The sequence below is a fragment of the Montipora capricornis genome, chromosome 12 (genome assembly GCF_036669925.1).
Source record: "Montipora capricornis isolate CH-2021 chromosome 12, ASM3666992v2, whole genome shotgun sequence".
Classification (NCBI taxonomy): Eukaryota; Metazoa; Cnidaria; class Anthozoa; order Scleractinia; family Acroporidae; genus Montipora; species Montipora capricornis.
The window spans coordinates 29,365,801-29,377,437 of NC_090894.1; the positions used below are offsets into that span (position 1 = coordinate 29,365,801).

Genomic DNA, 11,637 nt, shown 5'->3' on the forward strand with positions numbered 1-11,637 from the left:
CATAGGTGAAGATCATCTTGTAACAAGACTAATGAAGGGTTTGTTTATTTCTAAACCCCCTGTACCACGGTATTCACATACATGGGACGTTGCCATAGTAACCTCATATTTAAAGACTTTAATACCGTTAGAGTTTTTATCTCTCAAGGACTTGAGTTTAAAGATAGTGACTTTAGTTGCACTAGTTTCAGCTCAAAGAAGCCAGACTTTAGAGGCCTTACGTATTGATTGCATGTCTGCTGAGAATAGCAAAGTAGTTTTTGTCATTAAGGACAGACTTAAAACGTCTAGACCCGGAAGCAATTCTGTTAAGGTTATCATTCCAGAAATTAAAAACGACAGGGCCATATGCCCTCGTTCACATCTAATCGAATATGTCGCAAGGACCGAGAAGCTTCGCGTTAATACCCAACACCTTTTTGTTTTCTATTGTAAACCTCATAAGGGCGTGTCTAGCAGTACTTCGGCCAGATGGATAAAAACCGTTTTGGAAAAATTTGGTATTGACACCAACATTTTCAAGGCTCATAGTACAAGATCAGCCGCCACATCTAAGGCCTTTTTCAGTGGGGCTTCTATTAAGGAAATATTAAGGTTAGCCAATTGGTCTAATGAGAAAACCTTCTCTAAATTTTATAAGAGACAGGTACCAGAGTCTTCCATGGCTGATATGATTCTAATTCAATAAATAAATTCCCATGTTATACACTATTGTCACATTGCTTCAAACAACGCATAATGACGTCATAATGCGGAGTAGGGATGAGAAGAATTGAAAATTAGACAAGAGGTAAACTTATCTTGCAGGATAATTGTAATTCTCCGAGTCCATACGCAGCAATTATGACGTCGATCCCGCCCCCCCCCCCCCTCTTTTCTTTATGGACCCACCCAAAGGACTGTGCCAAAAGTATGTAAATTACTTCGCTTTGTTTGGTCTACACTCAAAAAAAAGAGGACGAATCCGGCGAGCAGTGGTATTATATACTGGTATCTGATTTACATAACAATAAACTTCGAAGAGTGGTGTGCTGCGCATGCGCGATATGGGATCGCATGATGACGTCATAATTGCTCCGTCTGGACTCGGAGAATTACAATTATCCTGCAAGGTAAGTTTACCTCGTGTCTAATTTTCAATTTTCTGCAAGTTCTGAGTGGTATTTTGTGCTCATTAGTAAGTGTTCTGGTTTGTCTCTTACTGTGAAGTTATTTGCATTCTGGTATAAAAGTGTTGAGTATTTTAGTATTTGACCTTCGGGTCTGTGAACACCACCGCACAGCAATTTAATTCTTTCTGTGTTTGTGTTATAGTGTGGAGAATTTGGTCACTTAAGCGCCTTTCGCTCCAGTTGAAGTCCGATTCCTCAAGGAGCACCTCTCGTCGGGAATGACTAGCAATTAAGCCAGTCTAGATCTCCGAGGTTGATCCCAGTGACCATTTGATTTAGATATTTTTATTGCTTATTTTCGTGAAATATCGACATATTCAACTCTACGAACATCAGCAATGATAGTAAAGGTCGTCCAAAGCCCACTTTAAATTTTTGAAGGTCGACTTTGAATCCTCCAGAGTTTATTTTGGATACAGGCTCCCTTTCGTGGATTTCCCCCCAATCCCCTCCGTGTTTTTCGCCCAATAATATGTCGGCCATTGGGCATTCAGAACTCGTGGCGCAAGCCATTGCTGAGCTATTAGCTAACGGTTGCATCGTTTGTGACTGTCCAAGTTCAGGTTATGTTGGCTTTGTATTTTGATTTTCGATGAGTTTCTGCGCTGTTTCCATATGGTAATTTTTACGCCTGATTTGGCTCCTTTTTTGGCCTGATGTGGGTCCTTTTTGGCCTGGTTTGGCTCCTTTTTTGGCCTGATTTCGTTCATTGTTGGCCTGACTTGGCTCCTTTTTTCGCCTGATTTGCCTGGAGTTTCAGACTGGCATTGTGTCGGTTCTTGTGCTAACTCGGCTGGCCTGTTCTTTGATCGTTGCAAGTCGAGTTTTGGCCTTCATTGCATCCGAGTGCGACATCATTTTGCATTCTCTTTCTATGGAGTTCCAGCGTTAGTTTAGTTTGTTGTTATTCTGATATTATAATAATATCATTTGAAAGTATCCAGATATTTTTGTCTTCTGGTTTTTGTTTTTGTTTTTCAGTCGTTCCGGCTCTTTTCCAGGATTTGGCATGAAGCCACCCTATTGTAGAACCTATCACTTCGCTGTTTGGTTCCAGGCCTTCTCCTTCTATAGCTAGGATCTAAGGCTCCTTCCACAGTGTCCAAGTAAAAGCCGGAAAGGTTAACATGGATACAGAGAGCGTTTCCCAAGATTGGTGTGCCTGTCATTCAGCCAGGCCCTTGCACATTGCCTTGTTTATCATTGAGCTACGTTTTAATGTCCTGATGATTACAATGCATATGCAGTACAGTGTAGCATTTGCTAGAGAGCGAGCCATTACCTGAGCATCTGTGCATGCGGTTGTCCAAGTATGACAAACCAAGAGTGCGCGTTATCGCATTTTCTATAATTACTTAATTTGATTGACGGTATCAAAGGCCTTCTTTGTGTCCAGGAAGACGACTGCATTGACTTTTCCTCGGTCAACGTTATATGCCCAAGAGTCCGTAGCCTCAAGTAAAGCATGCAGTGACAGTCCAATAAATGGTTCGAAAACCCGTTTTTTATTTATACATAAAATCGTTTTCAGCGAAATATGTACATAACTGGTCGTAAACTATTCTCTCAAATACCTTGGCTACTACCCAGATAACGGAAATGGTGCGGCAATTGTACAAATCATTCTGTTCCCCGTGTTTCAAAAGTGGGGCAACTCTGGCGCTTTTCCAGTCATCACGAAATCTTCCAAGACTTAGAGGTTGACTACAAATAACGCAAATGGGAAAGCAGATCTACAAGAGACAACTGCTTAAATTGCCCAGATAAGTGCAAAGATCACTTCTCCCTTTTTAGGTTTGGATATGTGCAGCCAATAGCATTTTCCACAAGTGATAAAAATATATCATAACGCCTTATTACAATGAATAATGGGTTTGAAATGCGGACAAACATCGCAAAAATGTCCGTTTTTGTCCGCATATTGATCCCATAATGCTTTGGGCGTTAAATCGTGACGCCAATTGAAAAGAATGCTATTGTAAGGGTCCCGTTCGAATTATCCAATCACGGTCTGGTTATTTTGTATGCGTGCAATCAATTTTGACGGGTTGCGTTCAAATTGGGTTCATGATATATTTATATCACGTTGATCGATAACAAAAGCCTCGTTGAGTTTTTTACTACCCTACAATAAGGACATCGCCTGAGAAAAGAAACGAAAACTGGACTGATAGATATATATTTTTTACCCGGTTCGATTAGGGGTTGAAGTTACGGTTTTATTGTAATCTTCAACCCGTTAAAGGTGGGAGTTTGGCCGCAAAGTAGTTAAAATTTGATGGTAAGGATGTTAAAGAGTATTTGAGCAGTCTAAAAATCACCTTCCATTTTGCTTCCACTACTCAACTGGACAAACACAACAACACTATTTGGGTGCGTTGGCCAGCCAAGCCACCGTGCCATTTATTTATCATTGGAATGGGTACAAAAACATTTATACATCAAATACATATAAAGAGTACAGCAATGCATCTGAGCCGGATATGAAAACCCCTAAAAACCAGCAGGTGGAAACAAACACCGGGGGACGTGTTCCCCCGACCAAGGCAGTGGTGCGACCCTTCGGGTTCTAGGTATTATTATTTAAAAAACACTATTTACAATGAAAAAGAACGCTATCATATACAGCCTAACGAAGGCATAAGACAACTTTTTCAGTGCGCTATAACGATAGACGAAACTGAACTTGAGCACGCAGCAAAGGATGACCGTAGAATCACTTAGCCAACTAATGCCCACAAACTACAAACCTAAATCCCACAAACCACTGCGCACGTAACACGGCTCACCAGGCCTCTGATAAGAACCGGCAAAATACAATTTATGCTAATTTACAAATAACACAAATTACATTTGTCGTTCAAGAAGAGCAACAGGAAAGTTACCATCTACCTCGCTTCCAAAAATAACTCATTTTAATTGGTTTTCTTGACATTTGTGTCAGTGACTGTGTGGGAAAAGGATAGCATGTGCATCCATTTTTTTTGTCAACATGTTGTTTGACACAACAAATTCCAACAAATAGTATAAAACTGTCAACATTAGAGGGGGTGGCAAAATGGAAAACAGAGGAGGGAGGCTACCAAGTTTTAAGCCCCTAAAATGGGAGGGTCTAGACCCAGGGAGGGTCCCATGTGATCATGACCTTTTCAGATTAAAGTACTAGATATAGTTATACCATCTATATGCTGCAAAAGACATTCAAAGTAATTGTGTAAAAACCAAGACATGACCAGGGTTAAAATTTTGGGAATTTCAAATAGTAAACAAGACGAAACTGTCAACATTTTTAAGAAATATATCAATCAGAAAAATTTTCAGTTATTATCAAAATAGACGAAAATCAACGCTTTTGCCATTTGCAAAAAAATCTGTCTGTCTACACTATTTTTTTCCCTGCTAAGGAAATCCTGAAATTTTCAGGTGGGGACATACAGCTAGTTTTTTGAGAAAAAAGGCCTTTAAAAAGTGTAGTTTCCAGTCCCCCTTGGAAGCTCGATCACTATATTTAGCATTTTTTCCTTCCTTTTCATTGGCCAAGAGCCCACCACGTGACCTGCAAATAACTGTCTAGAAATAAGTGTTTTTCTGCAAATAATATTCTGCTCATGCGTAATTGAAACCACGCTCTTGTGTGAAAATGGCACTTCGCTTTCCTGAGCTTTCAGAAAAAGATTTAATTGTTGGGAACTGTGAAAAATAAAGTTAACTCAGTCATCAAATGATAAAACAATTATTAAACTTGGTTATCGCAAAATATCGTGATTTTTCAGTGTCTCACAGATCAATTATTTGCCTCAGCCTTCAGCTTTGGGAAACAATTGATCTCCTCGCCACTGACAAATCACGATATTTTGCTCAAACTCGTCCAATAATTAAAGTGGTACTACGACCAAAAAAAAAATTTGTTTTTCCTTTGGATTTCAAAACTATGTTAACTAAACACTAACTCACCCAAGTTTTAAGTTCTGATTTTAAAAAGACACCTGTTTATTTTTGCTGGAATTTTCTTATTTATTGGTCCGCCATTACTAACTTTAAAATCTTGAGAGAGCTGGGTCGAGGAGAAAATGACGTCAAACACTCACTAGTTTAAGAATGCAATGCGTGTGTACGCGGCCTAATTAATATGCAGCACGGGAGTTTCGGGCTTTCAGACTTTTCAACCTGTGTTTTGCATATATAATAAATTGCGTTTACACGCTGAAATTTTAAGCTAGTGAGTAAATGACGTCATTTTCTCTAGATCCAACCCTCTGAGGTCCAATCGGCCAGTTTTGAACGTGAGTAATGGCGGACCATGAAATCCAAAACTTACACTCAAAATAAACAGCCTTTGGATAAATTTCAAAGCTCAAAATTTTGCCAGTTAGGTGTTAAGTGAACACGCTTTCAAAATCTGAAGAAAAAAAGGAAATGATTTTTTGATCATAGTACAACTTTAACAATAATTATTTATTCGCCGAGGGCGAAGTGATTATCGGTGAATATTCACCGAGACGAAGTCAAGGTGAATATTCACCGATAATCACTGAGCCTGAGGCGAATAATTGTTTTAGTATAAATACACAGGTGATTATTTCAAAAAAGAGAAGAAAAAAAACATTTCAACGCGAAATCATCTTCACTTACAGTGGCAAAACAACTACTGGCAGCCATTTTGTCCGTCGAGGTGATTATCGGCTGATAATCCTAGATAGCGAGCCAATGAGAGCGCGTGATTTTGTATAATCACCTGTGTATTTATATTAATTGTTAATTATTTGCTAGGTAAAATTACATTTTACATCAAATTTGCAGTGACTAACACTTCAGAAGAGATATCCTGTTACTTTAATTTCACAGCTTTCCAACCTTATCACTTTCTTCGGAAAACTGTGGTAAGCAACCTTAAAAGGAGGTCACTTGTATTAAAGGCGGATGAAGGCCAAACCCTTAATCATCAGAAAAGATTTCTCCACATGGCAATAAGAAAGAATGCCACCATTAAGGCAGTCATAACACTGAATTAAACTTTAAGGAAAAAATGCCTCCAGGTGCTCAGTATATGAAGGAATGCCACCACAAGGCAGTCATAAGGGAAATGTCAAAGCCTACACAGCTTTTCTAATAGGCTCTTGTGGATCACTGCAAGACATGCCTTATGATGAATCTTTTTTTTTCGATCCCCAGGATTTTCATTCTCAAAGTTAGTGGGTATCGTGGACTTACTTTTCCATTCACATGCTCCTAACTGCAACACTTCCGCTGATAACTCTCTTAAAGACACTTTCAGGTCTATGAAGCCACCAACCACATAAAGGGCTTCCTGAAAGCATACCATGTTTGCAGCTTGACGACACACCTTGAGGTTACTCAAGACTTGCCATTCATTAGTTGATGGGTCATATACCTCACAAGACTTCAATACTCTACGAAGTCCCCCACTCTCGTTTATGCCACCTGCTATGTAGATCTTGCCATTCATGGCTGCTCCAAAAGCATTCCATCTTCCCTCATTCATAGCTGCAATCTCCTCCCATGTGGCCAAAATAGGATCAAACCTTTCCACTGTTTTAAATTCTTGCGACTCACCAAGATCAAATCCTCCTACTAAGTAAAGGTGTCTTTTATCACTGACTAAACAGGCTCCATAGCGACCAGTTGGTGGATCAGCCACAGCCTTACATGAACCCTCATCAAGCTTATAGAGAATAATGGTTGAACCACATAACGCATAGATGCAACCATCTAGAACTGATAAACAAGAACAAAAATCATATTCATGTCTTCCTTCAACTGCCACCCAGCAATTAGTGGAAGAAAGAAAGCATTCTATTACTCGAGATTTTCCTGGTCCAACAGGTTGTCCACCAAAAATGCAAACTTTATCTCTGTATTGAACAACAGCATGATTTTCATGTTCAAATAGCATGTCTGGCAACTGATACCAAACATCACCCTGGGGTACATAGCATAAGGCTGTCCTGCCACCACAAACAAAAATTACATCTGTGTACCTCTGCAAGCACTTCCTGGGTGTCTTGGCAGCATTTTCACAGTAGTATCTTTTTTTCTCAGGGCATCCAGACGATAGATAAGTTCCAGACAGTGTTTTGATGGATCTGATGGCGTTGGCTGTGAAAGGTCCGCCATATTGGAATTCGATGCGGAAGTGTTCAACTCTTCGATTTCGAATGCAACCGCTTGAACGTATTCTTCCATGTTGATACTCGCTGAACTTTGCGATATGATAATGCGTTTGTTTAAGAAATTAAAAAACGTTATCACTGGATTATAAAGAGTGGAAAAAATACAGAAGGTGTGATCAAGGTATCACCAGCCTCAAACCCAGTCTATCTCTCCCTCTCTCTCACTTGTAAGGCTGTGTAATACATGAGTCAATGTAAACCCCCACCCTCTCCCCGCTACACCCTGATTAGCTGGGAAAGGAAAAGGATTTAAGACAAAATACAGTTCCTAGGGGGTAGGGATTGGCAACTTTCGTTTTAAGCAGCCCTGTGGGTACAAGCTGTAAGGTGGGGATTAGTAGATGAGCCTGCTTATTGGCAGTCAGCGAAGATTCATCTCACGAGCGTAGATAGGTCATGTAACCATCATATGGTGGTTTGACTAAGCCCTATATAGGGGTATTTACTGATTGACTATACATGGCCTGCACGGGGCTAGATAACCATACATAACCCTACACAGGTCTACACGGCCATACATAACTCTACACGGGTATACATGGCTATACATAACCCTACACAGGTATACATTACCCTACACGCGTATACATGGCCATACATAACCCTACATAGGTATACACGGCCATACATAACCCTACAAGGGTATACATGGCCATACGTAAGCGCTTCCTTCCTCAGCCATTTATGAAAGTTGCGCGCTTTCGTAATTTGAATCTTCTGGGTTAAATTTGCAGTGAAAGCAGAAGTCACGTTTAACTTGCAAATGTTGGTCGGTAAACAAACACCGTAGAAAGACTGTTCAGCTAGTTATTCGGCCTAGTGAAAACGCACCCTATGTATAGGTCGTATAGATGTGTAGGGCTGCGTATATCTATGTATAGCTGTGACCATCTATGTAAGGCTTATGCATAGCTGTGTAAGGTATGTATAGCTGTCTAGGGCCATGTATAGCTGTGGAGGGCCATGTATAGCTGTGGAAGGCTATGTATAGGTGTTTAGGGTCATGTATAGCTGTGGAGGGCTAAGTATAGCTGTGTAGGGCTATGCATGTATAGCTGTGGAGGGCCATGTGTAACCGGAGGGCCATGTATAGCTGTGGAGGGCCATGTATACCTGTAGAGGGCCATGTATAGCTGTGGAGGGTCATGTATAGCTGTGGAGGGCTTTGTATGGCTGTGTAGGGCCATGTATAGCTGTGTAGGGTCATGTATAGCTGTGTAGGGCTATGTATAGCTGTGTAGGGCCATGTATACCTGTAGAGGGCCATGTATAGCTGTGGAGGGCCATGTATAGCTGTGGAGGGCCATGTATAGCTGTGGAGCTCTACGTATGGCTGTGGAGGGCCATGTATAGCTGTGTAGCGCTATGCATAGCTGTGTAGGGCCATGTATAGCTGTGGAGTGCTATGTATATCCCTACCTTTAAACATCTCTATATTGGATTAAGTTCAAACCACTATATGATAAATACACTACGTACCTACCCTCAAGAGGTGAAAACACGAAGTGAATGGTTTTGTTATTTGCACTGATATAGAAGATATTCCAGTGCCGTGCGGATAACACGAGAATACCTTAAGAACGTTATCAAAAGGGTCTCAATGGGGGGTCCCATTTACAGACAGATGCATGACATATGTATATTGCAGGCGCTTACATCAGGCGTTAATACTTCTTTTTAAATGTCTAAATGGTACGGGTCCTACATATATTGCAAGCCTTTTTAAATACAGGCATACACCGTATAGGCTAAGAAGCGAGGGCTTGAATTTGGAATTACCTAAATTTAATTGTAAATTTAAAAAGAATTCTCTCACTTATTCATTAACTAAGTTATGGAACAGTTTGCCTTCTCATGTGCGTCTTTCAAGTGATGCTAGTGACTTCAGAAGTAAATTGCACGATTGCAGTCTTTTAGAACGTGTCTTATAGTGTACAATTGTAGCTTTTAACTGCTTTTAGCACGAGTTTTAGAGTTTTCCAAGTCACGTTTTTAGTATGTGGCTTTTTGTTGTTTTTAAAATTGAATAATATTATATGGCTGTAATTATTATAGATTTTATTTATACACGTTGGTATTTTGAACGAGTTTTATAGCTCTTTGACGTAACGTGTTAAAATAAATGATTGAATGATTGATTGATTGATTGATTGATTGATTGATTGATACCTACTCACTTCCTCAAAGTTTTGTTGAGCCTTATCATCTAAAAAGAATTTCTTTCTTCTTTACCGGGAAAAACTACTTTCAAACGCACGAAACCACATTATCCTTTGCCAACTTTTTCATGGCTGCTGTTAAAACAGATATCATCAAATTAAGTCTATACAAGCACCTTCATCTTTCCTCTATGGAGTATAACCAGAGAGGAAATAAACAAATTTACAGAACTAGCAAATAGCTTTTATCCCACTATAAAATTCACGACTGAGACTCAGATCTTCGATACCTGTCACGTTATACGAGGACACTTGGTGTGCGCACGCACTTAAAACCGACAGAAACTTTCCAGTTTACGCACACTCTCGTCCCCAGATCTAGAGCGCTTTTGGTTACGTGGTCGGCGAAACGAAAGGCTCTGGTCACACCATAAAAATTCAAATATTTTCATTGGCTGATTAAAATTGTTTTTACTTCCGGCCCATATGGCGGGAAGAAATGGGACGTGGCAAGCCCTTACGGGTGCGCTTTTCAAAAGATTAAATAAAAACTTCTGAAATATGGCGACTACGCCGAAAAAGACGTATAAGTTTCCGCGAAATCAATAGAGAACTTATACGACGACGACGGCGACGGCAACGAGAACTTCATCTCAAAATATAAATTCGTGTTATTGTAATCACTTCGTGACTATTTCAACGATTTTCATAGGACAAGGGTGTGGTAATTCCCAAAGAATGACACTGGTCGGAACGGCGCTTAATAGACCTTTTCGGCTTGTACATTTTGTTTTCCCAATACAGATCATGTGATAATACTCAGGAGGTTTGGTCTTTTGTTTTGTTCATTAAAATGAGGGCATGCAAGCATGAATATGCCTGCATGCACTCTTTTTAATGAACAAAACAAAGGACCAAACCTCCTGAGTATTATCACATGATCTGTATTGGGAAAACAAAATGTACAAGCCGAAAAGGTCTATTTAGGGGAGAAAATGAAATTACATCCTTGATAAAAGCTCAAATTTGTCTATTTCACGTTTTGTTTTGCAGACGACGGCTAAGAAATGGACAAAAATGAAACACGCTCGTGCAGGGTGTGCAAAGCTGTTGTTTTTGTTCCTTATATATGCAAATTTTTGACATTCTCGTTGCCGTCGCCGTTGTCGTTGCTTAAGTTCCCTATTGCATTGCCTGCAACGAGGTCATTCTCGATCGTAACCATCCTGTTTTGTTGTTTGGGTGGCGAATGGTAAAATCCGAAACTCGCCTAGACGCCGAGATCCTAGTTAAAAATCTGAGCCCAAGACTCCTTGTTAAAAAATTTCGAGACCCAAAAAAAGTTAAAACAAACCATGCAAAACGAGACTTCGAGACTTATCGAAAAAAAATGCTTTCGAGATTTCGAGATCCTGCCAAAATTTTTGCGAGACCCACGTTTTTCGAGGTACCATTCGCCACTCCTTTGTTTCGTAACCAACAAGCGCAATCAACTTGAAGCCTTTTAAACGCTTCTTCGCAATGATTTACTAAGCAAGCATCCATTATGTCAATATCTTCTCTCCCCTCACTCACGATTATTGAAACTTGAAAGAAATGCGCATGCCCTGCCGGATGTCCGAGATTTACGGACATCCGTTATTGCCTGCGAACAGAGCCTTTCGCTTCGCCGACCACGTGATCAAAAGAAACGGAGGGCTCTGGGGACGAGAATGGATCACGCACTTTACCTCCTGTCACCCTCTAGGGGTCAGGAAAGGCTTCGTCAAAGGCTAAGCTCTTGTGGTTCTCACTAAACTAAAACTTCACTGAAAACCACAATTTGAAGAAAACAACGCACAATTCAAACAAAGCGGCCATGATATACGCTGCAGGGGTTATCCAGATAACCTCGTGAACATGCCGTTATCTGAAGTCAGTTTTAAGCCGCTGTTACAGGTTGAAACTTTTAGCTGAAACTTATGAGCAACGGCGCTGCGAAACAAGTTTTAGCAGGCGTTGCACCTTGTAACGTGATCGGTTTCGTGAAACGTTTTTAACTTTCGTTGCAAGACAAGTTTCATGAAGTGGTGTTACACGGTGAAATTCTTGTTTTTATCATCACTGCCATCGTTG

General features: G+C 40.3%; 1 protein-coding gene across 1 annotated transcript; it reads right to left on the reverse strand.

Moving 5' to 3' along the window:
• Nucleotides 1-3,538: 3,538 nt before the first annotated feature.
• Nucleotides 3,539-7,500, reverse strand: LOC138026168 (kelch-like protein 3). Its single transcript, XM_068873387.1, has 2 exons — nt 7,172-7,500; nt 3,539-6,908 (listed from the first exon to the last, which is right to left on the reverse strand). Exons 1-2 carry the CDS (start codon nt 7,374-7,376, stop codon nt 6,259-6,261), a joined length of 855 nt encoding a protein of 284 aa, XP_068729488.1. The 5' UTR covers nt 7,377-7,500; the 3' UTR covers nt 3,539-6,258.
• Nucleotides 7,501-11,637: the final 4,137 nt, after the last annotated feature.

Coding starts and splice junctions, on each gene's coding strand:
- LOC138026168 (XM_068873387.1), bottom strand. CDS start 7,376: ATGGAAGAATACGTTCAAGCGGTTGCATTCGAAATCGAAGAGTTGAAC. Junction 6,909..7,171: donor CCCAGGAAGTGCTTGCAGAG/GTACACAGATGT, acceptor CTTGTTTATCAG/TTCTAGATGGTTGCATCTAT.